Raw genomic sequence first — 27,572 nt, forward strand, 5'->3', positions numbered from 1 at the left:
ATGTCATCTCTGACTGGAAGAGGAGAGAGATATCCTGCCTCCATCAGCGCAGCGCACTGGGTGAGTCACATTTCATCATTACAGGCAGAATTTGTTAAAAAGAATAATAGAGTTGTGGAAGAGTGATTTACTTGCACAGCTTGAGAAGGAAAAAAAACAGTTGGGTGTGGTTGTCGATTGATATCTAACTCCCAGCTGCCAAAGCCCACATGCGTCCTCCTTATGATGATTTATTTCTAAGGGCTCAGAAGTGCAGCATCACTGTGAACAAGTCAGTTTTCCTGCAAAAGAGAAGCAAACCAAGGAGCGTCCCACTCCTGAGGGCTCCCGGAGCGACCCACAGCAGCGGAATATGTGCCAAAGAGCGCACGATGTCCCGTCCTACAAGTCGCTGCCCGGAGCCGTAGGAGACCGCATCAGGATGTCGTTCGGCGGCGGGACTCTGTGCAGAGGCTCCGCGTCGGTGAATCCGGGCTTCGGGAGGTCCGATCGGAAAGTTGGCTGTTGCGAGAAGTGCTCGGCGACCCTTGTTGCTCTGAAGAAACAGGCGCTGAGTCTGGCTGTTCACCATCACTTCTCCTGCAAGGTCAGTGACAGAGAGGATGGAGGAAGATGCTGATCAGGGACGGACAGGCTCAGAAATGCACAAAGCAGCAGTTTAAAAAAAATATATATATAATGTGCTTTTTGGACTAAATACACCAAATATAATTGAATAAAATAAATTTCAGGAATCCTGAACAGGTGGTGGTATAGGATCATAATTAGAATTTCTGTACATAAAACGTAAAAAATGAACAAATTCTTGTGTTTTTTCCTCATATGATCACTAAGTTTGAACAGATATAAGCTTACTGGATATGCAGAAATGTAAAATATAAAAAATAAGCCATTTAAGTCATTTTTAAGGCAAAAAAATGCTCATCTTTGGTTCCAGAAATGTGGTCATTTGCTGGTTTTGCTTGTCTTCTATGATTGAAAGTGGAAATGTGAATATTTCAACTCGGGCTGTGCAGCATTTCAATAGACTTTTTATTTTATTTTTTCCTTTCATTTTGCACACTAAATATTCAATAAATTGAAAGAAAAATCAAAAATAAATCATGAGTTGCATCAGTGACATAAATCCACACATGCAGACTTTGTCATCAGCACTGACACTTTTGAAGCCTTTTCTGGCAAGTGCTTTACGTTCAAGCCTCTTAACAAGTGTTTTAATGCTCATGTGGCCACATCAGTCTCTCCTGTGCTGCCTTTTAGTGGGATTCACATCCACACGTTCATCACCGCCAGCATCCATCACTCCCATTGACAAAGTGAACCAAGTGACATTCCTGCGCGAGTGGTTTTAAATGGGCATGAATATTTCATCTCGACATCCCCGTGTCATCTCCAACAGTTCTCTCTGTTGAGGGGAGGCTATTTATTTTTGTCCTCCTTAAGTGGGATGGGACACATGATGTTTTTAGAGGGAGGGAGACCACAGAGCGAGCGGGAGGGAGATGGTATCTTGCGGCCACCGACGTGGTCAGTAGAAATCTGATAAACCAGCTTGTTCTTTGCAGGCTTATTGATCTAAGCAAGCGGGATTTCTCAAAAAGCTCTGTAAACCGTGTTTTTTATTTTTTAAGAGGAGCTGGCAAAGATGGAGAGTTCCAGTTGCCGGTCTGGCTGCAGCAGCACATTTCTTACTCTGTAGATCTGTCATCAGTTCACTTTATGAATTGGAAGCAACCTGAAACTGCAGGTGGTAGAACTTGTTTAGTTTGACTACGTGAAACAGAATATCAGGAGATTCATAACCCCTTAATGTTATTTTATGGAAGAAGTACATTTAGCAGCTGCAGTTTCAGCAGCTTTGGAGTTTAAACGTCTTTGTTTTATAGTTGAGAGCCCCTCTAGAGGGTCACTGGCAGTTTGCTGGATGGATTGGAAGAGGCAGCGAGGGAGGATTGTGAGTGCTGGATGTTGGTACATGACACAGGAGCGTTTTTGTCAGGATTAAAAGCAAAATGATGGTTTGATGTTTGATTCCATTTTGTTGCATTTGACAGCCACGGTCCAGGCTGGGAACTCAGATGTCAAAACTCTTCTTTTAAGTAGTGTGATTTTAACTTTTTCTGAAACCCGTTGTCTGAGTTTTCTAAATTAAATCTGACTTTGACAAATGACAAGATTCTGAATGACTGCAGTCCTCAGTGACAGAACATTGGTCTCCTGTTTATGTTTTACAGCATGTTACTGATATAAAATGCTCCTTTAACATTTTTTCCATGATGCCATGTTGTTTTCCAATAATTTGTTTTGAGATTTATGCCATGTTCCATCCATTTCAAACGTGCAGTGAATGCATTTTGTTTTCACTGCACTTTTAAAGATCATAGGGCTGGTATTAATCAATACTACTGACTCCATGATTACTCCGCTAAGTGCTAAGATTGTTCACAGAGCATATGGGGATGGATTCGTGGCAAGGCACAGCAAGCGGTCATGTAATTCTCCAGCCAGAGAAATTAGCTTCATTATTATGTCTTCGATGGAAACTTGTGCTGAATCTGTGATGTTATAGTGAAAACTCTCACCTACAAGAACAAAAAAAGTCATGTTTTTAGCATGAACAGATGAGGTGTTTTCCAGTTTGTAAATTTAAAATGATGTCTTCTGCCGTCTTTTCAAATTCTACAGGACTCAAGTGATCTGTCAGCATTTCTTCACGACAACCTCCGTGTCCATGGTCGGTCCACAGACTTCAGGGAAAGAGAGAGGGAGCAGGGCGAGTGTGGAGTGTGTGGTACGAACCTGAACCAGCTCAAACAGGAGGCCGTCCACCTGGCTCTGAGCCGGGGTCAGTCATTAGCTAAGCCTCCTTTTGAAGCCGCTGCCTCCCTGTGGGGACAAAGTGAGACAAAGGATGGAGACAGGGCTTCGAGGGAGGCCGTGCATCAGCCACGCAGTCAAACCTGCAGTCCTCACAGCCCGCGGAGCCCCAGGACGCCTCAGAGGACCCCCCAAACCCTCAGACGGAGGGGGGCCAAGCTCCCTCACTCTGATATGGACCGCTGGGTGGAGGAGCAGCAGCAGTGGGTGGCTTCTAAAACCGTGTCCAGAGCTGATGGTGTCACCACATACCATCAGGTAAAAGCCTTTTCTCAGCACTAAATCACACATAACGGATCCCCCAGTGTGCATCCCCCTTTTAATGAGCCTTATGGGTAACGTATGTTTTTATGGGTGCATGTGTCAGCGGGCCAATGATTCATGGCGCCTAATCAGAGCCTATTTCGATTCCTTGGCTGAGCATGCTGTTTAAAAGTACTTTTGCTAATGGAATGGAATTGGGTCATGATTTACCTCGTCATAAAAGCCAGACAGTCAAAAAGCACTTGTGATCAATAGCGGGGACGGTCATATTTAACATTGCGGCCGGTGAAACGTGCATTACTGTGATGGAGGCCCCACTCCAGTGAGAGCCCACCTCCCTCCATTTTTAAAAAAGGGCGCAGCTGAACCTGAACAAAAGGAGTGGCGACTGTTTTTTGTGCGGCTGCGGCTCAGGTGGTAGAGTGGGCTGTCCTCTAATCGCAAGTTTGGCAGTTTGAGGTGTGCATGTGGCTGTTTCAAGAGGGATGCTGCACACAAAAAGAGTATGAGAGGCCTGTTTAGAATCAAAGAGAGAGCAACAGTGTGTTCACCTGCTCTCATTTAAGCTTTAGTTTGTCCACCCAAAATCCAAAGAAGTAACCCAATGCTACTTTCAAGGCCCAGCACCATTTCATGTTGAAGGCTACATTAAAAAAAGACAGATTTGTATTACATTTGGGGCAAGTATGCAGCTAAATCCATTATGCACAACCGTGCTGTGTTTGCCAAACACATTAGATAAAGGTTGTCTTCATCTTAAAAGGTTTTCCACTGTTCTCTCCTTTGTGTTGCTTGTCCAAGTAAACAGTAATGTAAGCATTAACATCATTTAGATTGAAATAGCATCTTAATCTAACATGTTGAATGCCAGGACTACATTAAAATATAATAGAAATGCTTCCATGTTGCCTACAATTCAATGGTTTTTACCTGAGACGTGTAGGTTGAGGTTCAGTCTTCTGTTACTATGTTATGTATGCAGCCCTCCGAGGTGGAAGATGTTGTACTTAAGTAAAAGTACCAGCACCACAGTGTACAAGCAGTCTTTTACAAGTAAAAGTCATGCATTTATATTTACATGCAACTGTAAGTACTAAAAAAAATTGCATCAAAATATACTTAAAGTGCCAAAAAAGCACTCGTTGTGCAGAATGGAATATTTCAGAATAATGCAGAATTTTAAGGTGATTGAACTACTTGGTAACTTAAGGATTTTTCTCTCTAAGAATCAATAAAGTTTGATCTTAATCAGTAATGTTACATCATGATTTATTTGTTAATTATATTTTCTATTATCAAACTAAATTTCTAAAGTAACTAATAACTTCCGTCATCAAATGCATATGGGGGGTTAAATAGTATTTACCTCTGAACTGTAGTGAAGAAGAAGAATAAAGTAGAAGATCGTGGAAGTACTTCAGTAAAGTTGAAGTAACTGAAAGTTGTACTCAAGTAGAGTACTTGAGTAAACATACTTAGTTATTTCTCACCACTGGCAGGCATCATCCATCTGTTGAAGACCCGTTAAACAGGGTTCTCATTTTAAACAAGTCAGCAGTTAACCCCACTGTAGCTGGAAAACCCCGCTCGTGATGGTCGCCTGCTGGAAATGAGAGGTTTGCTTTTTTTCTGAAATCAAGGACACATTATCTAAAAAAATGACTTTTTTCTGCCTGTTGTATAATAGCAACAACTGCGTGTCCACAGCTGTCTTTGTGTCCATAAGGGAGCATAATCAGGGTTTAACTGAGCAGGGTGGGGCTTAATGAATGCTCAACTGGACAGAAAGAGTCTTGAGAGATTCATGCCCTTATTGTAGCTATTATTGATAATCGATTTGTCTAATTTAATGTAACAGTAACAATCCAACATGTTATTCAAATGAAACCATTCTGTGTTGTGCAAGACTGTATAAGAAATTAGCCAGGCGGGTCCAGTTTGAGAGCCGATCAATACGGGGTTTAATGCGGCCGAGGTGAAAAAAAGACAAGTGAAAGTGGAAGAGTAAGGAGATGAAAAGGAAGAAGAGAAAAGGGAAATTAAGTGTGTAGATGGGAAGCAGGACGACAGGATGGAGGGTGGGGGAGGAGAGGAAAAAGCAAATGAAAGAGCATATGAGAATAAACAGAGAGAAGTTAGAGAGAAAGATATATGTTAAAAAAAAAAAAGGGTTATTACAGAAGATATGAGTCACAAAGAAGAAAACAGGAGGGGCAGGGAAGTATCTAAACATTATCCATATTACCTTCTCCGAGTATGATTCCAAACCACTACTGCAGATCTCCTCTGGCACTAATTGGCACTTTACGGCTGGATGTTATTAAAGAAAAACCGAGTCGACGTTGTTATTTTGCCTGAAGAACGGGGCTGAGACGCTGATGAGACCTGGAGCCTGAGAGCCGAACACAAAGATGTTGGCTCTGAGGCCTGCAGCGAGACTCGGTGACTCCATGCTGAGCTGCAAAAGACTCATGCTGAACAGCTCACACACACACACAGACACACACACACACAGTTCAGTTATGAATGAGCGCCAAACACACGCTTTGGAGCTGCGTAAGCACTGGAGCATCTTTACATAAGGATGCTTGACTGACGCTGTGTGTCTGTATGTATCAGCTGCAGTACGTTTACAGCTCCTCTTCAGCTCTTGAGTCATCCTCTAAACTCAGACAGCAGTCATTACATCCTTCACAAGCCATTTCTCGCACTCCGAATGCAGCTCGCTACATCCGTGATATGACTAATGGTATATGCTTAACCCAGTGTCCTCTCAGTGCGGATGCCCTACTTACACACACCCCATGTTTCCTCCCCACAGTAATTCCCGTGATAATAGCCCCTTTTGGAGTGGGTGCTGGAGTGCAATTACAGATTTGGATTTTTATAATGAGCTTTCTCCCCCCCGGCAGGCTGCAGATGATGCCGCGCTGAGCTGTGGTGACGCCGGGACTGTGCAGACGAACTCAAAGATCCCTCACATCTCCAGGGTGGTGAACATTGCCAACACTGCTGCGATGTCCTTTTTGGCCAGGTAGATAAAGATTTCTGTGTGACAAATGAAAGGAAAAAGCGGAACAAATAGTGAAAGGACTGGGCGTGGGGGATATTTTACTGGCAAGGTCCACCTGTTCACTTAGAGGGAAGGGTCACTGTAAATCAATACAGTTCAGCTGTACTGAGTGATCACCTTTACCCTTCGATGAAACATTTCCCCGCTATCGTAAGATGATAATGCCTCCATCCATAAGACATGAGTGGTGAATGAATGGGTTGACGAAAATCACGTGAACCGTGCACTATAGCGGTTACAGACAACAGATCTCAACCCAAGTGAACACCTATGACAAATATGGGTCCAATGCCATCATCAAAACACTAAATCAGGGAATATCTTTTGGAAAAATGGTGGTCCTTCCCAACAAGAACCGTCCAAAAAACTGGAAAAACAAAGCCAACAAGCCCCGAAACCGGTCCAAGCCTAAAATGGGGAAAAACAACCTCCCCAAAAAACTGAAGGTGGGTTTTCCCTTTCATTCGTGACCCGTCTATGTATCAGAAGAAACAAGCATTGTGTATAAAAAATGTCTATACTGGCTCCACCATGAGTTTCAGTGATGTGACATGCCATCTCCCTCCTTCCCCGTAGGGCAGCCGAGAAGCTCAACCTGACGCTGAGGAAGAAGGGCCAGGCTTCTGATCCAGCTCCCTCTCATTTCTCCACCTGCTTCAGGGAGATCATCCAGAAAAACCCACCACCCGTCCCCTCCTGCCTGCTGCAAGCTGCCACGAGAACCAAAGACTCACCCAATGTTGGCAAGGTGGATGTCAAATTCTATCACATAAAGATGCAGACTTATCGGTTTTACAGCATTTGGTTCAGGTGCAGTTTGTTTAGAAGTGCAGCAATTATCTGCTACTCTCCAGCTCTACTAAAATACAACACAGATCCTCTACTCTGTGCTTTAAAGTATAAACAGACCTTCCACATTCCTACATGAATTCAAATGGAAACTATAAAAGTTTTCTACCAATAACAGTTGCTTTCATGTAATATCAGAAGACACACATTTTATGGAGACTCGTGCAGTACCTGAGCAAATCTGAACAGTATACAACCCCTGTGCAATATTGACTAAATGCCACATTATTTCAAATGGTATCACCTGTCAATAATTAGATGATTTCTAACTTGACAAGTCAATTATCTCCTCTTATGAACAATCAAATACAAATACTTTAAAAAGTTAATGTAAAAAAAGTGAATCCTGCGATCACTGGGACAAAACTGAGTCCACCTGGGATTTCTAATCAGCCTTATTGCATGTACAGGGTTCTAAGATGACCACAGCTTTCTCGGTTTTGGTCGTAAGGGATGTGTCTATCTGCATGTCTGCATCATGGTTCCACATGGCTCACATAAAACTGAGAAACCTTACTGTGAGACTTCCCAAAGATGGAAAAGGATACAGTAAGATCTGTGACCTCAACAAAAATCAGCCAAAACACAGTTGCAGCAGTAATCAGGAGATATGGATTGAGTACCACTAATCAGGGCTGCAGTGGTCGATGCCACAGACAGTGAACTACTTTCCCAATCTAACTCTGAAGAGCAGACGGGCGGGTGCTTCAGGCTTGGCACAGGGGTTATCAGTGAAAATCAGAGTTTCTGTTACGGCTCAGACAGTGTGAAGGACATTTTATGATGCCATCTTCCATGGACGGCATCCAAGAATAACACCCTTGGTTGCTCTACAGCGCAAAACTGTGAAATGAAACTTAGCTTCAGGACATGAAAAGCAGCTTGATGAGTATTCAGAGCACTTTCGTCAGTCAGCCAGATGAATTTGTTCGGTTTGGTGTGAATCAGGTCTACCACAGTTAATGCAGGGTCCTGACAGTGAAGCACGGAGGTGGGAGTGTGATGATTTTGGACTACATGAGTGCAAAAGGTTTTGGGAAGTTAACATTTGTAGATGGCACTATGAATATACTAAAATACTGGCTGACAAGATGACTCCCACTCTGCAGAAGTTTGGCAGAAAAGGAATATTTCGGCATGATAACGATCCACGGCAGACTGCCAAAAAATTCCACAAGACCTCCTAAAGAAGAAAAAAGTGGAAAGTATGACCTGGCAAGAATCCAACAGAACACCTTTGGGGTATTTTGAAGAGAAAGGTAGAGCAACAGAAGCCCTCCAGCAAAGAGAAGTGAAAAAAAATATTAAAAAAGGCAAAACATCTCTCTAGAAATTGGGTATCATCCATGTTGAGGAGTCTGTCATCAGAAGTAATGACGACATAGTATCAACAATTGATTCTCAGTGATGAAAGGCATATTGTGCTATGTTGAATTTTTAATATATTAACCCTACACTGTGTAAATATATAGAATATGTCTGTATTGGAGGCGTATCTTAGATAGACTATACAGCCATCCTTTCCCACAAACACCGCCTTGGACGTGTTTTTACCACCCGTGTTGCACAGTAAAGAGATCACAGTCAATTTGGAGGAGATCCTATATCACTCCTCCTTCACGATACACTGTAATGTGGTGCTAATGTCTCCATCTTGTTCCTCCCCTCCCTTCTCCTCGCCTCCTTCGGGAGAGAAACTGGGGGGGATCAATATGGCTGCCTGCCCTCCCCTTGTTTCATAGATGGACTCTTGGGTTTAGTCTAGAGTTACAGATAAAGGCTCAGATAGACCCCATCGCCAGCCACACCTGCCCGAGCACTCAGCGCTGTGTGCATCTGCGTGCAAAAATATGCATGTGTGTGAGAGCGCAGGAGGATTTTCTCTGCTTGCAAATGGGGCTCGTGAATAATTTAATCGTCATAAATAGAGTTTGACACATGTTCAATAGGGTTAGGGAGCCACTTCTTGCGTAAGGTATTAAAATTATGAGGAGAGGAGGGTTAAAAATCCTTCACAGACACCAGGAAGTTATCATGTGGCAGATGGAATATGGCTTTTGGGTTTTCAAAATCAGTCGATACGGGATGATGTCATCGTGGTGTAATGCAGCGCTGTGCAATTTCAAGCAAACCACATTCGATTGGGTGTCATGGTGCAGCTTGCCGTCTTGCAGACCTAAATTCTGGATGGGTATTATTTCATAATTGGCTTATAAACCTAAACAGGGCTTATTGTTGTGTTCTGTGAGGTACATGTTGCCTTGTCTTTCTGCAGACTAAGACCTGTGAGCCGTGTTAAATGGTGGTCCGAGTCAGTATCTAACTTAATTTAATACCTTAAAGCCTCTAAATCTCAGACTTCCCGTAGAGAACTGCATTAAGGAATTAATGTCACGACATGCGGAAATGTAGCAGGAGGTATGCATACTCATGCAGTTGTAAGAGCATGTGTAGTAGCTGCACTAACTGAATCATGTGGTCTGCTGCAGCCTAAAGAAATTACGTTTTTGTTTCAATTCAACATTTTTCTTCTTGACTGTCAGCTCATTAAGATTGTCTGTTTTTACAAATCAGCTGATAACTATAAAACAAAAGGACACATCACCAAAAGGGTACAAGGCTGCCTCACTGAAGTGATGTCAGCAAAGTACACCATCATTAGCTCACCATCCTTAAGCTCCATCTTAATCCTTTTTGACATTTACCACTTTGTTCTGCCAAGGTTTTCTCTTTTCCAGTCAAAGATTCTCACAATCTACAATGAATAAAATAGTATCTCAGCCTCCCACTGGTGAGCAGCAGGGGCTCAGAGCACAAGTCTGACTATTCTTGCGCTCTTTTGCAGTTATATTTGATGCCAGACTCCAGAGTTAAGCCCCCTGTTCTGGTAAACATAAGGTCTTAAACCAGCTACTTTTTTAAAACGAACATATAAATAGCAGTAACACCGTATAGTTTCCTCACTTGATGCGGTGTTCTCAGATTTCGGGATGCGAGGACTCTGTGAGGGGTAAAACTCGCTGAATTTAATATGAAGATATTTTTATACCTAGCTGTTCTGAAACTCATTGTTTTTTCATAAGTTTCCTTTTGCTGCTGGGATTTATTTTCAAAAGTTAAAGTTACATTTTTGCTTCTTGCGTTCTGAAATGAAGGGGTCACGAATCAGTTACATACATGTTGCTCAGTAAAAGTGGAACACCTATTGTCACTGCATGCATTTAATAAGTAATGGACTTTTCTCTTCTGGTGGGTCAGAGTAGTTTAAAGTGTTTGGACCTTTCCTGTATATATATGTGTACTGTATGTATACAGCCTGTACACTGGGCTAAATGCAATAGTGCAGCTCAATCTTCACTCAACAACCCTTGTAAAAGACATTTAACGTGCTCCCTCCACCTGTAGCTGCCCACTGGATGACTTTGCATTAAACTGGTGCACTAGTAAGCAAGCAGAATGCTAGTGACAGCATTGCATTTGCAGTTTTAACTGATTTTTTTGCATAACACATGAATTGCATTACAACAAGTGTAATGGCACTTAAATGTCAAATGATTCACCTTATGAGTTTGCAGTAATTAGATTACTTCTAATTTGGACATTTGATTTTAATTTAACTTGTGTAAAATACAGGGCCTACAGAAGGAACAAAAGTCAGTTCACACTCCATTACTAGGATTCAGAGATTTAATTGTTCAAAACTTTGTATGTCATCTTTTATTTTTGACAACAGAGATGCCAGTTTTGCACCAAATTCCTTTTCAGCTGGTCTTTGTGCTGATCTGGCTTTCTCTTTAAAGGAACCTAAAGATGTTCTAATGTCTGGCAACATACTTGGCCAGGCCACTTTTAACTTTTTCATCTTTAGACACTCTTGTGGAATTCTGGCAGTGAGCTTTGGATCATTATCATGTTGGAATATTCCTCTTTTACCAAACTTTTGCAGACTTTGTGTCATCTTCTCAGCCAGCATCTTGATATAACCACAGACAGTCATGGTGCCATCTATAAATGCCATCTCTCCAAAACATTTTGTTCTCATGCAGCCCCTTCATTACACTTCTACCTCTGTGCTTCACTGTTGGGACTATGCATTCACTGTGGCTATACTGGCCAGAAGCACACCAAACATTCTGGACCCCATCTGAGATGAACAAATTCATCTTGGCCTCATCTGACCAAAGAATGTGTTTTATTATTAATCAAGCTTCTTTTAAAGTCCTTTAGAGAATTTTGATTGTACATTTTTGTGTTGAAGAGCAACCAAGGGTGTTATTCTTGGATGCCGTCCATGAAAACTATCTTTATGCACTGTCCTTCCCACTGTCTGAGTCATCACACAAACTCTGATTTCCGTTGATAACCCCTGGGCCAAGTCTGACAAAATTGTGGTGTCACTGTATAACCATGTTCATTCAATTAGGCTAATTGGAAATCACAGGTGTACTCAGTTTTGTTTCAGTAGTCACAGGTGCATCCCCCTCAGTTTTATATTGTATATACTGTGTTAAACCATACCAATAAAAATCCACATGTATTCAAGGCTGCTCTACAGCAAGTAGCAGCTCTGTGAAGTTGTATTTCCCACAATGGTACTTTTAACTAATGTCTACGTGCAACCAAACTCACAGTGACAATGCTAATATGCTGATACCATAGTAGGTATGTTCCAATGCCACCATTATAACATTTGATAATTTACACCAAACCACAGACTGCATACAGTTTATAAACTAAGCAAACTACAGCTGAGACTGATGGGATTTTTGTGTTTTGGTCATAACTGAACGTACTGAAGCACATAAATGTTGACATTAGGCTTAAGGTTTAAAGTTACTAGGCTCCAATTTAACCTCTCGAGACATAAATCTCAACATGGTTCTTTTTTCCATTGGTATGCAGGTCAAAGTCGTGCTGAGGGTGAGCCCAACGCTGTCACAGGGCCAAGGCCAACCACCTGTTCTGTGGATTGACCCATCCAAGAAGAGAGTCACCATAATGGAGCCAGTCACCAAAAGCCAACCATTCACCACAATGACTCTGGGCAGGGACAGCAAAGGTCTTCTGAAGACCTTCAACTTTGACGCTGCCTATCCTCAAGAGTCAAGCCAGGTTTGGTTCTTGTTGCACATAATTTAACTCTGTGAACCCCAAAACTTGTCTGCAAGTATGGTAACAAATTAGAGAAAGTAAAAGCAAAATGAAACATGCTGTAGCAAGTAAATAAATGCAGCACGGCTCAGAAACAGCATACAGAGGAACAAGTTGTTGGATGATACATTCAGCATGGTGAAATATCGTTCTAGACCTGATGTGCACAGCAGTGTGAAAAATTGCTTAATTTCTTGAGTTTTAAAATGGCAAAATATGTATAGTATGCGAGTCACCATTTTTTCCAGTAATGGTAAGATCTATGGGCACTTGGAAAAACTGCAAGTACATGTGGATTCCAGCTTTATTTTCACTTTTTGTAAAATAATTATTCAAAACGATTCAACTTTCATTTTTCCTTTTTTGTGATTTCTGGCATTATAAATATGTTTTACTGCACTAAAGGTTTTTTTTTTTTTTTTTTTTAATTTTTTATCTTTTTAAGTTCTCTTGACATCTAGCTGTAGTTGTGCTGTTTCAATAGAGGTGCAGGACTGAATATTGCAGTAAAAAATTAGCCCAGAGTGAGTTAAAGTGCGACAGGAGAAGAAAAACAGCCAGAAACGGCTGGGGTTCAGACAGCTATTATGATTTCAAATGTTTCTATTTGTGCTCTTGATACCAATCTGTCTTAATGGATGTGTTTTACATCGACAGATGCTTGATGGTGTGGCATTAGTCTGGCCCATCATGTGTTTTCTCTTGTATTAAGTGCATATTTTCCCCATCTGTACACTGCAAACCATGATTAGTTCACTCTTTCTGTCTGATGACCTGAAAACTGATAGGACCGGGACAGCCGCCACAATTACACAGTCCATCAATTACGTTCAACTTTTCTCCAAGCTCTGCTTACAGTATAAGCCCAAGGGAATCCGCAGAATCAGTATGCCTTCCTCCTCTGCTTTCGCCTCTTTCGCTGTATTGGATGCACTTGTTCAGATGAATCATAAGATGCTCGCTGTCCTTTGTTCTCCCTGACCAGGCCGAGGTGGGTGCAGGCGTCTTGGCTGACGTCATCCGCTGTGTGCTCAGCGGCAGCGATGGATGTGTTCTGGGTTTGGGATGTGCTGATGTGGGTGAGTAATGGGACGCTGTAAGAGGCCACGGGTTAAAATCTTAAAATGAGAGTGGGGCTCTTTCATCTATGCTTGGGGGCCCTCCTCCTGCTCCTGCTCCTTTGTCCCACTCCTTCTATCATTCACCCTCTTCTTTATCACTTAAACTCCATTTTCTCTCTGTGTCCTTGTATCAGTCTTAATAAACCGCTCCTTTCTCTTTTTGCTTTCTCTCCTGCTCCATTTATCTCGTAAGGTTTTTTTTTGTTGTTGTTGTACAGTAGCGACGATAAAGTGTTGCCATTTCATCCTCCTTCTTCGTCATTCATCTTTCACCTGTTACTTTGTAAATAAAAGCCTATTCATCAATTATACAACACGTGTGCTTTTCTAAAAGCTTCCCATTGCCTGAAATATTGGCATACATCACAAAAAGACACAAATATTTTATTTTATTTTGCTGCAGCGCTGAGCTCAGAGGGGACTGTAAACAAAATGGACTGTAATATGTTGCTATTAGAGAGATGGAACCCTGCACTTAGCGTTGGTGAAGGGGTTTAATAGATTTTTGGTGCATGCACGCACACAGACACACACACACACGTACATGCGCACACACACAAGCACACATAAAGGACAGGGTCTCCTTGGAGCTGCTTTTTCACATGACGCCACTCTCCGTAAATCTGATTGAATTAGTTGGCCAATACAGACTACATGTGGCCCACAGCCAGGAGGATATCAATCTCCTCCACAGAATACTATTCTCTCTGAATAACGGCAGGCAGCTCGGCCTTTAATTGGAGTAAACCAATTCTCTTATCCTCATTCAATTAGAGTTTGGATAAGACGAAGAGAGGGTAAAACAGGCCCATAACTCAGAACGAATGTGGGGCAAAAGTGCACTCGGAGACACAATATGGCACCGGTCCATGAAGACATTCATTTGTGCATTACTGTGAGTTCCTGTTTTGCGTTTCGTTCGTGCCAGTGCACCTCAGCTTCCATGTATGTCCATGTTTCAAGACTGCTTTACAAATATGCATTCCTCTACAAGTATATGCATGGAAAGCACATTTTGTTTTGCAAATATTAGTTTTCTCCCTCTATGAAATGCCCATCTCTATGTGAACGGCTAACTATAAATGGTAGATACTCACCACACCCCAAAGGCTCAACCCCTACTATGCGTACCTGTTACTTTGTCACCAAATAAGCAGCTAAAAGCTTTTTGTGCAGTTTCCTAAATAGAACCATTTTATAACCATAACTGTTATTGTTAAATTATACCATTTTACATTATTACTGTTTTTATTAATATTTTATTTACAAGTTTTACAAGATATACATTTTATTCAATTTCTGGAAATCATCGACTTCCAGGATGCAATACCTTGCATCCCATACTGGATGATTCCTTTGAATCTAATGAACTCTTTATTTATCACTGGCTGTTTTGCATTTTCAGTTTCTTTGCTGTGAGCTCAAAGATAAGACTTATCATGGTGACTCACATTTTTTTTTTTCATTTTTAAACTCACCCACGATATTGGCGATTCTGAACCAACATCATGGTGGAAAAAACCCCATGAAAGTCTCAGGTTTTTATCTTTGTTGCTCAAACATAGCCTCAAATATGAATGCGCGAAAAGTGTGCTCAAAGTGGGTTGACAAGCAGCTAAAAAAAGAAAAAATCTCAGAAACGATTTGATATATCAAGCTAAAATTTCATAAGAATTTTTTATAAATATCTATATTGTCTTCTATAAAGATTTCAGGCAAACGAGAGATGATCAAGAGGAAATTGTTTGAAAAATATAATGATTTGAGATGGAATGACCCAAATTATAAATGTTCACATTTGTACTAAAAGCATTACTACTTAAAAGCATAAAACTATAGAGTATGCCTTACCATTTAGGTTGTTTTTAGGACTGAAATAGGCCCAGCACAAAAATATTGCAGAAATTGTGCTTCTCAAATTGTATATCTGTGTGCATATGTCTATAAGCCATGTATATGTACATGTACCGGCTGTGTAGTAATCAACGGAGCTTACGTACATCTCTGTGCTCTGTTCATCCATCAGGCTCCTGGTCCAGCATGGTGGGGAGCAGTGAGAACATCCAGAAGCTCGGGGTGATTCCTTGTGCCATCTCCTGGCTGTACAGCGCCATCGAGCGACGCAGGGAGAAGACCTGGACCGACCTGACCGTGTCGGTGTCGGCCATAGAGCTGTGCTGCGGGGAGGAGGATACGCTGAGGGATCTGCTGGGGGAGGTGGTCCCCTCATCAGGCGGCATCCAGGACAGCCCGAAGGCTCGGATTAGACTCCAAGACGACCCAGTCTATGGGATACAGGTAGAAGGAAAAATGTTGATATCTGGGAAAAGGGGGATTGTTACATTTCTGTTCAGTTCTTTCAGCACACAGTGGTCTGGTGACCCACATTCATGGTGAATTCCCTGATGAGCATAAACATCACTGAAACGGTTGTTGACTTATTGTCTCTGTCACGATTATGAACAGTCTACTCAATCTTTGTAAGCATAAATAAGACACTCTCAAATCTGGAAAGCATAGATCTAAGGTGAAAGTTTTTATTGCTGAGTAGTGACATCTTTTTGGCAGGTATGTTGGCTATATATCAGAGACTCTATTAGAGAATGAACAGACAAATAAATGTTATTTTACAGCAGTTTTAACAGCATCAAACCAGACAGCGTGCACACATTACTGGGAAATCTCTCAGGGTAATTTTTATTTAGACAGTCAGTTTGGATAATGGTCCACACTGTGCTGGAGAAGATGGTGCCGGTAGTGAGTGAAACCTATTAGACTGCATAACAGATTACATCTGATTACATTATGATTGTGCAGCTCTCTCCTCCCTCGCACTGCTGTTTGTCAATTGCAAGCCAGCAGGTCATTAGCGGAGGTATGTCATTCTCTGTTGCTTAAGTAAACACTTACACCTACTGCTGAATGGAGCTATTATTCCTAAACATTCAGTGGTGTGATTTATTACACAACAGGAAACAGTCAAAGTCTCTCAGAGAAAACCTCTGCCAAAGCTACATAAATCTTTTGTTCTGTTTATGTGTATCTGTATATATGGTGATAGACAACTGAGAAACAGAGTGCCTAGAACGGTCTTGGAAGTTTTCTCCTTTTATTGCCTTTCAACGCTGAATCATGGCCAACCAAATTTGGCTTTTGTAACAATAATTTTTTGATAAAAAATGTCCAGGTGAAAACAGATTTTCCCAAAGTAAGGTCAATTTGCTAAAAATAGAAAATGTAAATTAATAATAAGTATTCACCCCCTTTAAAATGAAACAGTAATTCAACACAGGAGCAGTCAGCTGGTGTTAGAAGTCACACAGTTAGTGAAATGGAGATTATCTGAACATAGTGAATGTGTCTTCAGTGATTGTGGTATAAAGACACCGGTATCTGAAGGTCCAGTCACTGGTGGATCAGTACTCCTGACAACAACTACACCATGAAGACAAAAACACTCCAAGCAATTCTGTGAAAAGATTATTGAGAGTCTGGGGATGAGTCAAGAAAATGATCAAGTGGGTGAATATTCCTTGAAGTACAGTTAAATCCATCATTATGAAATTCCTAGAGCAGGATGTCGTCCTGAGTCAACGTGTAAAAGAGTCTAGTGATGGAGGCCACCAAGACACCCAGGGCTTCCCTGAATTTTATACTTTACATCTTCAATAAATTGACTTTACTTTGTAGAAATCTGTTTTCACTTTGACACAAAAGAGTATTTCATAAGTTTTTGTTGAAAAAAACAAAAAAAAAAAAATGGAAAAGCAATTAAAGGGGAAAAAATCTAAGGGAGGTGAATAGCTTTTATGAGCACCATGCAGTTGGCAAACTGGCAAACGATGAAAATCAATTGAAAGATTTTATTAAAAACATTTACTACATACATTTTTCTTGTTGTTCCAGCTACGTAACCACAACCGAGTGAAGGCTCCCACTGCTGAGCGGGCGGCTTCCCTCCTGGATGCGGCCATAGCAGCCCGTCGACACAGTGACTTTGTTACGTACTTGTCCCACAGCTCCATAATGTTCTTCACTCTTCACGTCCAGCCTCCTCGTACAGAAAGCAGCACCATCGGAAAAGGTTGTAATGAAACTTTCAGCTACCAGCTTGTCCCTGGTGAAAAAAGCATTTTCCACTGAATTCAAAAATCACTGTTTATACATTTCACTTTACTATAAATCTTGTGATTGAGGTTCTTTTTGCATTGTCCCGCTCCTCTACTCTGATTTCCTTTCTCAGGTTCACGTGGCCCCACTAAGTTGACCATGATAGATGTGTGTAGTGGTTTGAGGGGGATTAACAAAAATAAGCCTCCTCATGCTGAACTGGGCCCGATTGTTGTGTCTCTGCTAAGTGGACATAAAACCACCCCAAGCAAGTAAGAATGTAACTCCAAAATGTTACTGGAACTTGATTTCTTAAAATAGTAGAGTTTTGGCTATTTATACAGGCCAAAAACTACAATAAAAACCACATAAGATTGTGACAGCTGGACAACTTGTACTGTTTCTGCACAGGGCCAGTAAGTTGACCATGCTCCTTCGAGAATCACTGGGTCATGCAAATTGCCACACCGCAGTGATCGCTCAAGTTGCTGATTCACTGGCAAACCTTCAAGAGACCTTCTCTACCATCCAGCTGGCTTCTCGCATTCGCAGGACACAGAAGAGGACAAAGGTACTGTACACATCCAGTACCGATTTTTTTTTTTTCTTCAAAATTTACCACCTTCGAATGGTGTCACAGTGTAGGTCCCAATACATAAAGGTAGATGGACTCACCAGGTGTTGACTGTAGGTAAAAGTCTACAACTTCTGTTGTGCATTTTTTGTGATAATCTTCTACTCTTCCGCTATCTACATTTTTTCATCTTCAAAATTCCCTTTGCTTTCCGAAACAACAAAAACAACCTCTGAGCAGCAACCCATATGCTGAAAATGACAAGTTTTGACAAAGATTTGGGTCATGCAGTCAGACAGATATAATTTGGTTCTTTCTGATGAGTTAGCCATTTTGATGACAGTGCATATTTGTGAACAAGGTCCCCCTCTACTGCAACTGCTATTTTGTTGGGACACCATCACTCCATCCTGGTCTTAGTGCCATCCAACATGACTATGATTGGGTAAAAGAAACAAACAAAAAAGTCAGCAATAATCAGGTGAAGTCAGATCCTTTGCTGTTGCTGACATGGCATTGTGGTGATCAGTCTGGCGATAAAATTACAACCTGGTACCATTAAAAGCTGTGTTTGAACGCACCATTTTGCATGTTAGCCGAATACCTTTTTTAAAAAATGTGTTCCCCACACTAAACTTAGTGCGCATGGCATGAAATCCCTGTGAAATGACACGTGTGAAGCATAAAATACGTAGAAATGACACGTGAAATGCTAGAAGAGAGAGGTGCAATTCTATATATCACATTGGTGATTAACATAAAGAAAAGTAAAATTTTCTTTGGTTTAAAACTTCTGGCAGACACTGTCTTATATGATTGCTTTCATTGCACCCCAATGATTGTCGATAGATATTTTGAGCCAGTTCAGTACTAGCTGTAGTAACATGATTCATTTTTATCCAACAGCAATCCACCTCATGTTCTCCGTATGGGAGGAGTCTGACCAAAGACAAGAAAGGGCCTCAGTCTTTCTCCCTGCGGGCGTTTCACTCCACCGATGAGGTTGATGTTGACATGCGTCCTTTCCGGCTGCGTGGTGAACTGGATGAACGTTCCAGTAGTGACCAGTCCTGTGACACAGTCATCCAAATAGACTGCGATGGTTTGGTTCACTCCAAAGCAGCCCCAAGGCAGGTGCAACCAGAGTTTGTGCCCATCATTCCTTCTTTGCATCCTAACAAGGCTGATTTGGATGACCCGGAGTTCACCGCTCTCCTTCAAGAGCTTCTGAGAATTCCTCAGCTGCAGGGAGAAAAGAAGACAGAAGACACTGTTCAGGGACATATTGAAGCTTTAAAAACAGAGAGGAAGCAGCCAGAGAGGGACTGTCTTAAATGTGACACTTTTGCTGAACTTCAAGAGCGTTTGGGTTGTATTGATGGAAGTGAGGTCATGGACATACTCAAGTCTTCCTCAAAAGCTGCATCTCTTAATAATACCCCAACTAAATCGCAACCCCAGAAAGAAACAGGGAAACAGGCAGATGCTGGAGCATCCGAACCACCACAAACATTGTTGAATCAAGGGTCAGGTTGCAGCCAGACCTCTGTAGGAGAAAAGCAAACAGATGGTGCTTTCCCTGGAGACACTTTTCAGAGAGAGGATTCAGGCTTGTATGACTGTGAGGAGTGTAGTGCAACCAGTTCCAGTGAGGAGCTGCTGAATCAAACTCTCAGTCGCAACAAGACCGGTCGTTCTGAGCCTCCAAAAACTGGAACTTGCAAATCAGGTGATGAGCTCTCTTCACAGGGCTTTAATACAGATGCTCAGGGCAGTTCCCTTGCACATCAGCCTTCAGGAAAACAGGAAAGTCCTGAAGCTGCTGAATGGTTCAAACCAGACAAAAGGGCCTCACCAGTTGGCAAGAGCACCCCCATATCTCCTTCCTCCTCCTGCTCGTCTTCAAACACTTTGGTTAAAAGTGTGATACTTGGAGATGTGTTACACAATCGCCCCAAAGAGGACATTAAGGAAATGAAAGCCACTATTACAGTGACTGTTCAACAGCCACTGGACCTAAAAGGTCAAGATGAACTTGTCTTTTCTATGGTGGAGGAGGTGACCATCAGTGGAGCGTACGACAGAGGGAGGACAGGCGGAAACATTATTTGTATCAGAGATGCTGCCCAGTCACAGGCACAGGCTGAAGGCTCTGCCAGCTCACAACCTATCAGGATAATCAGTAACGTCAGTGAAGAATCTGCTGCAGCTTCCTCCACTGCAACTAAAAGCTCAGATATTCAGCCTGAAGCCACGAAGGCTAGCAATGAAAAGCCTCAACATCAATACAGAAGGGAAAAAGGGTTCTTGCCTTCATTCATAAATCACATGTTGATTGACATGGATGTGGACTGTGATTTGGATGGTGCCAAAGAATTAGAAAGTCGTCATGAAACTGAGCTCAAAAGAAATAATGTCAAACATCCAGAAAGCAGGAAGGTACCTGAGAAGAAGAACGGGACACACGTTGAAAAGTCTGACAAGGCTTGTTACTCTTCTTGTAGCCAAATTTCTTACAACCCAACTGTCTTGGAAGATTTAAGTTTCTGCAACAAACCTGCAGAAAGCAAAATGTGTGAAAAGAAACATACAGACAAGCGACACCATAGAGACGGTGAGCATGTTTATTCCACTTCGAGGGTCTCAGAGGGGGGAGAAGTCGTTTGCAGACATGTTGGGAATCCCCCCAGGGGAGTTGGTGTTTCACCTGGTTGCCACGAAACCATCCTCGCTTCCTCTAAAACAGGCAGTTTACCTCGAGGCTGGCAAAATGCCAACCGCCAGGATGGCTACCTTGGCTTTCACATGTTAGACGACCACAGAGACTCAAGGGGGGTGACATCATCCACTCCTTGTAGCCCCGGGGTTACTCTGGAGAGGAGGCAGGGCAGACAGCACTCCCCTGCAAACCACAGCCTCCATATTGCCTCTCCTAGAAAACATGGAGCGGAATTCAAACAGGACTCCAGTGGTGCTCTCAGAAAGGGTGTCGGGTCTTTGTTTGAGATCTCAAGTCAAAAAATGAAACATGATAATACAGCCGGTAACGAGGAGAGCGGCAGGCTTTTCAATGCCAAACTGGAGCAGCTGGTTAGTAGGACTAATTCACTTGGGAGAAGCCCGAGAGACTTCCCAACTCTGCAAAGAGGCAGCAGCAACACTTCAATGAGCTCTAAGGGGAGCTCCAAGGGAAGTATTGAAGGGGCTTGTAAGGCAGGTCATAAAGGCAATAATGAGCGAGACTGTACCTTTCCAAGAGCCAGCAGAAGCCCAAGGAAAAATCCTCGTTCTGACCAGAGTCACCACTTCTTCCCCTCTGAAAACCCAGTAGCTCAGTCCGGTAGGCATTCTAAACTGTCTGCTGTTGGGAAACTTAAAATGGCCGGCCCCAAAGTGCGTCGCCTGTCTGCGCCAAGCATCAAGAACCTCAGCATGTCCCACAAAAACCTGCAGCAGTCTATCAACCGCAGCGCCAGTCTTTCCCCAGACAGTAAGTCGGTTAGCTTTGAGCGGACGTCCTCCTTTTTCTCCTCCTCCCCTCCTCGGTCTTATCACTCCATCAGTCGGACCCCGAGTCAGAGCTCCACGTGTTCATCCACAAAATCTGCCATCCAGGGGTTTGTCAACGGTCGGATCTCAGACCTCCTTAAAGAAAGGGCCTCCAGTCCGACAGCAGCAGGAGGCCCGGACCAAACGGCCGCGCTCCCCTCCCCGTACAGCCAGGTCACGGCCCCCCGCATGCCGGATCACATGAGTGGACACGCCAGCGACACCACCAGCGTGTTGAGTGGGGATCTTCCACCGGCGATGGGGAAGACGTCGCTGTACTTCTCTAACAGGAACAGTTTGGTGAGCAGCGGCTACGACAGCATGGTGAGGGACAGCGAAGCCACAGGAAGCAGCACCTCGACCAGAGACTCAGTCAGCGACAGGAGCGGCTCTCTGCTCAGTGTGGCTCGCAGCAGCCGATCATCCCGGAGACGAGGCAACACAGGTAACACACCTGGATTTACAGGCCCCTTAATGAAGTGAACTGGAGGACTTTTTATAAAGATTAGAACCTTCAATCCACGTGCAAATGACTTTTTTTTTTTGCTTAGGGTTTAATTTGGGGGGCAATTTTTTGCTAACATCATCTCAACAAACGTTATATTTTTTGACCAATTTTAAAATGTTTTCATGTTTTGCTCTGGAAATTCACCTTGAACCCACTGTTCAGGATGACCCTGAGTTTCTGAATCGCAAATTTAATCCTGCTTTTAGACAAAACATACCAAAGGTTTGATCGAAGTAAAAACCAAGGATTGGATTATTTGATCTCATCTAATTTCTTTTCTAATTTAGAACAAACTATTTTCAAGATTTCATCCAATTCAGTAATCGAATGCAATTTAGATGGAAATTTGAATCTAGTATTAAAGTCAAGTTTTTTTTGTTGTTTTAAAAAAAAAAAAAAGATTTAAAAAAAATAAAAATTGAGATGAAATGTAAACAGTGGTGTTTACATTTGAGAAATTTTGCATAAAGTAGCCAAATTATTCCTTCTCCAGACAACATCTAGTACCTGCAACTTGCACTAACAACAACAACAACAACAACAACAACAAACCACTAACACCATCTTTACATGAATGACAGTCCCAGTATGACGTTTTCGGCTTGTAATGTGACCACATAACATATTAATGTGACATTAATTAGAGATGACACACATCTGTAGAATGCAGTCAGACCCAGTTTCCTCATTGGCATTAAAAGCCTGATTGTGTCAGAAGGAGCATCATTAATATATGAACCCAGTGTCGGCACTTACTAATGGAAGCATAAATGCAGAGAATGAATGTGAGTGTTTGTCTGATACAGTCGTTCATAAAGACGGGTGTGTGCATATGAACAATCCTTGCTAATGGAATTTTACCCTGAGAAACCCCTGGAAGCATGTTTGTTGAAAACACATTGCAATGATGCTGCTAATGGAGCAACAAAAACAGAACAAAAGGCTCGTGATGGATGAGCTAATGAATTTAAAGTCCCCCAAAGTGATCTACTGTTAACTGGGTGATTAAATTCTATCTGTAGTTTTTTAAAAGCGTCCTCATTTGCAGTTGGAGGACATAAACTATGTACTATATCTGTTCTGGCAAACTGAGTCAACACAGAAAGAGTCACAGAAATCATGTCTTTTGTCTTAAATCTTGGAAGCCCTGCAAGCTGCATTTGTCCTCGAGCAAATTTTCTTTATTTTTTTTTCAGTTGAAGGGCGGTTAAGGACACAAGCCTTCATTTGCCATACAAATTTATTCTTACTGTAGGTTTGCCTGTACGACTGTATTGTCTTCTGAACTCTATTTGCAGCAGCAGCCATCATGTTGATCCATCAGCACCACTGCAAGTTTAAATTCTCAAGCTGATTTTTAAATAACTAAACTTAAAATCAAAATTTAAAGTCAACAGAATTGTGACTCTGCATTAAATATGGTTTGATTTGCCATCTTTTTAAAAATAAATGTGTCAGAAAGTATCCAGACAGAAAACAGAGTATTAGACATAACACTCCACTGCATTTATACCTTCTCCCTGCTGTAGGTACTCAACAGCGCCGTCTTTCCCACGATGCACCTCCGACCCTGAAGCGCTCCACCAGCGGTCTGCGATCTCGCTGGATGGATCGAGGAATCCCAGAGGCCTACGAGATCAAGGTCTATGAGATCGACAATGTGCAGAGGATGCAGAAAAGAGCAGGTGCTGGCAAACAGGTGCTGCGTTTATTTTGATTTTTTTTTAAGAGGCAAAAGGGCATCATGTAACATATGACCTTTATCAACCTCTGCGGGCAACCAGCTGACGAAAAGGATCTTGGACACAATTTTCAGTTAGTAAAAATAGACGGATCACCTTGTACGCTGAGAAAGAGAAATGTTGGAGCAACTTAAATGCAGCAACTAGTAACACACAATTAAATTAATGAATCCAATTTAGGTTAAGAAGTAAAATCAATGCCACCCGTTTAGGTGAGCTGCACTTAAATCATTTGAGTTCTTTTAAATGGGCATTGCAGCAACTGAGTTTTAAGAGAGCTCAACTTCATGTTTCTAGTTTTGCCAACTTAAATATTTGCTTTACACAAATGTAAAACATGATATGGCCATTATACTTCTTTCCTTTTCTTTACTATGTCTCGAAGAAAAAGGCAATCTCACAATTTGAAGAAACAGAGAAAATTGTCAAAATAACTTTAAAAATTCTTTACTATTTTTCAGTTCTTAATATACAGAATTTTTAGTTCAAATACTGGCAAATATTTGTAAAAATAATAATGTTTTTTTCTGATTTGAAAATGGTAAAAATTAGGCAAATTTTGGGAAAGAAAAAATTACCATTTGCAAAAAATAATTAGTGTAGATTATTTACAGTTTTTGCCTGTCTTTGTTTTTACAGTTAACATGTAAATAAATGCTTTTTAAAAAAAGATTGTATTAGTTATCTGTAATTTAGTGAAACAGGGAAACAGTATGTAGCAAAAAAAAATTAAGATTAACCGCTGGGTTATATTTTATTTTATTTTTTATGGTAATTCAACTTCATAAAGTAGCCTGTAAAAAATAAGAAGTGACGAGAAGAAAATTTAATTTGCTGTACTCATACAAGCAGAGCCCCAGCCGTGGCCTCTTCTCATAGTTTGTGAACACATCAGTGGCCTAAAGGTTGTAGATCATCAGTTTGCTGTGCAGTCAGTCAAAGGAGGAATCTGTTTGGGTAAGTTAAAGACCGACACTGACTGTAATCTACTAATCTACTACTGTAGTGGCCACTAATAAAGCCTGCGGTTGTGCTGGACAGCCATCAGATTATACAAGCAGAAGTAGCACGCTGCTGAAGAAGAGTGTTCTTAAAGAAGTGACCCTGGGTGAGTAAGCAAAGCTAAAATAAAAAGACTCCACCTCGCATTCACAGCTGAAATAAAGCCTGAGAGCAGACCGCGGTGCCTGTGGTGGGTGTGGTGACGTCATGTCCCCATGACGAGAGGTCTGGCCTCAGGAGACGACTCCCTGCCTCCTCCAGCCTCCAACCCGGCAACTTTGATGCAATTTTAATGACCACATGGGGGGAAACTGGGTCAGTGCTGCAGCCGGGAACAAAGACGTACACTAGAAGCAGAAAAAAAAACACAACACACTGTAGGTAAAAACATAAGATTTGAAAAGAAAATGCACATATTGATTTGAGTTTTAATTGAAGTATCTCTTTTTGTGTTTGTGTTATGGATTTTTTTGTCCTTTGGGAGGAGAGAATGACTGAAATACGAGTCCTCGCTTTGCAGCAACGCTTGTCCTTTATATTTAGAAGTTCATCTTTATTTCTCTTCAAATAAAGTGCATGTACTGACCTTTAAAATGGTCCCGACTGTGTAATAAGGTTCGTATAATCAGAGAGTAGCCCACAGAGCTGTTTCATTTAACTCCCCAGAGGTGCTGTCTCTGCCCTAACATGGTGTTTACGACTGTGTGAAGACAAACCCTCAAACCAAACACTGTCGCAGCCCAGACGCCAGACACTTTTATTTTTAATGAGAACAAGAGAAAAACTGGGTGATTGTTTTCCAAGTGGGGAGCATTTTATTCTGCGCAAAGCTTAAGATGCCCTAAATCAAGCTTCTTTTTTTTAAAAAATGAGTTATTACGTACTACATGAATGTTAATAAAAGTAGTGAAATGTGTGTGTGTTTGTGTGTGTGTGTGTGTGTTTGTGTTGTCAGGGGCCTGCATGCTTCAGTGCCAAGCTGAAGTTTTTGGAGCATCGTCAGCAGAGGATCTCAGAGGTCCGAGCCAAATACAACAACCTGAGGAGAGAGCTGGAGGAGGTCAAACACGACCTCATGCTGGAGCCCGACAAGTGGAACCAAGAGTGTCAGTGAAGTTTTTATTTCATTGGCTTGTTGTGACAGATATACTGTACAGTGAGCAGAGAACAGTTTTAAAGATTTTCCCTGTTTTCTTAAATAACAAGTGAAATCACAGAAAATATTGTCTGTAAACAAAACAAACAAACAAAAAAAACAGGCAAAAACTGTAAATGTCAACTTCAAATATCTGTATTTTTACAAGTAATTCTTTATTCTTTCTTTCACAATGTATGGCCATAAAATTACACTATTTTGCTGTGTGTAAATCATAAAAAATATCATTATTTTTATATTTAAAATTTTCCCGTTATTTGAAAGAAAAAGTGAAAAATGGTAAATCATTTTTCTAACTGGCATTTTGCAGATTTTCCACATTTTGTTTAATTACTGGTAATAACTCATAAAACCACAGGAAAAAAAAAAGAAGTAAATTCACATGTTGAGTGTAAAAAAAACTGTAAGTAATATCCATATCAAAAATCTGTTTTTTTAAAAATACAAACAATAATTTGTTCTTTTACAACATTTGACTCTAAAATGACACTGTTGTTACTGTGTATAAATCAGCTAAATCTGTCATTACTGTTTAACAAATATTTGCCGTTGTTTAAAAGAAAAATTACAAAATTTTTAGGCTTGTGCCAAAATTTAATCATCAAGCAAAATTTCAAATGCAGATAATTAGAAATTACATTAACCGACAAATTATCCATTTGGAAAGTAACTAAAAAAATGTTTTGTTAAAGTTTTAACTACATTTTTCATTCAGTTAATTTCGATGGTGAGAACTGAACAAAGGACTCCAAAGTGACACAGAATCTTCCGTTAGTCCCATCCTCACCCCTGTTCGTGACTTCGTACACGCTATGTAATGTTTTTTGCTTCGTACATAAAACAAGTGGTGCCGTTATCGAAGGTAGGATTTGACCTGGAAGTGGTCAGATGAACAAACTGTATTATTGGCAAAGCAAGTCTAAGAGCATGGCAGTGTCTTATAATACCATAATGATTTGGGTGGATTTGTGCCAAATTGGAAACGTGTTTTGAAAGTGAGGAGTCTCTGTGTTTTGTGCAGTGTCACCGTGCAGACACACTGTGGCTAGTTTTCACTGTTTACTGCAATATGATCTGCACACAACAAAAAAGAAACAAATGCTGTACAGCAGTGTATAAAGTGAAGTGTTACCTTGTTTTCCGTCCCCCAGTCGACCTGTGGCAGACGTTCGAGGTGGACTCTCTGGAGCACCTGGAGGCCCTTGAGGTGGTGACGGCCGGTCTGGAGAACAGAGTGAACCTCTGCAAGGCCAACGTCATGATGGTCACCTGCTTCGACGCCACAACCAGGAGACGACATAAGAAGCGACGACGCAAAACGCCAGAGCAGAGAGCCTTGAAGATGAAAAATAGTGAATATTAAGATTTCCTTGAAGACTCTTACGATTTATCGTGTACACCGATCGGCCACAACGTTAAAACCACTGACAGGTGAATTACATTGGTCATCTCATTATCATGCAGCGATCTACTGGGAAGCCTTGGCTCGATTGTATTCAATGTCATACTTTCTTGGTAAACTGATTAGCTGTTTAGTCTATAAAGTGTTAGAAATTGTGAAAAATGTCTGTGTTTTGATGATAAATGTCTTGTTTT

General features: G+C 41.5%; 1 protein-coding gene across 1 annotated transcript; it reads left to right on the forward strand.

Moving 5' to 3' along the window:
* On the forward strand, positions 1 to 27,339 carry LOC103374789 (kinesin-like protein KIF26B). The gene is made up of 15 exons (XM_008304941.1): positions 1 to 60; positions 242 to 586; positions 2,686 to 3,135; positions 6,036 to 6,175; positions 6,791 to 6,962; positions 11,966 to 12,175; positions 13,200 to 13,293; positions 15,362 to 15,633; positions 17,242 to 17,419; positions 17,579 to 17,717; positions 17,857 to 18,016; positions 18,926 to 22,013; positions 23,606 to 23,775; positions 25,776 to 25,926; positions 27,128 to 27,339. The coding sequence occupies exons 1-15, from the start codon at positions 1 to 3 to the stop codon at positions 27,337 to 27,339; spliced, it is 5,841 nt and encodes a 1,946-aa protein (XP_008303163.1).
* The last annotated feature ends 233 nt before the right edge of the window (positions 27,340 to 27,572 follow it).

Source organism: Stegastes partitus, unplaced genomic scaffold, assembly GCF_000690725.1.
Source record: "Stegastes partitus isolate 25-593 unplaced genomic scaffold, Stegastes_partitus-1.0.2 Scaffold2355, whole genome shotgun sequence".
NCBI lineage: Eukaryota > Metazoa > Chordata > Actinopteri > Pomacentridae > Stegastes > Stegastes partitus.

Coding starts and splice junctions, on each gene's coding strand:
- LOC103374789 (XM_008304941.1), top strand. CDS start 1: ATGTCATCTCTGACTGGAAGAGGAGAGAGATATCCTGCCTCCATCAGC. Junction 12,176..13,199: donor ATCCTCAAGAGTCAAGCCAG/GTTTGGTTCTTG, acceptor CTCCCTGACCAG/GCCGAGGTGGGTGCAGGCGT. Junction 15,634..17,241: donor ACCCAGTCTATGGGATACAG/GTAGAAGGAAAA, acceptor TTGTTGTTCCAG/CTACGTAACCACAACCGAGT.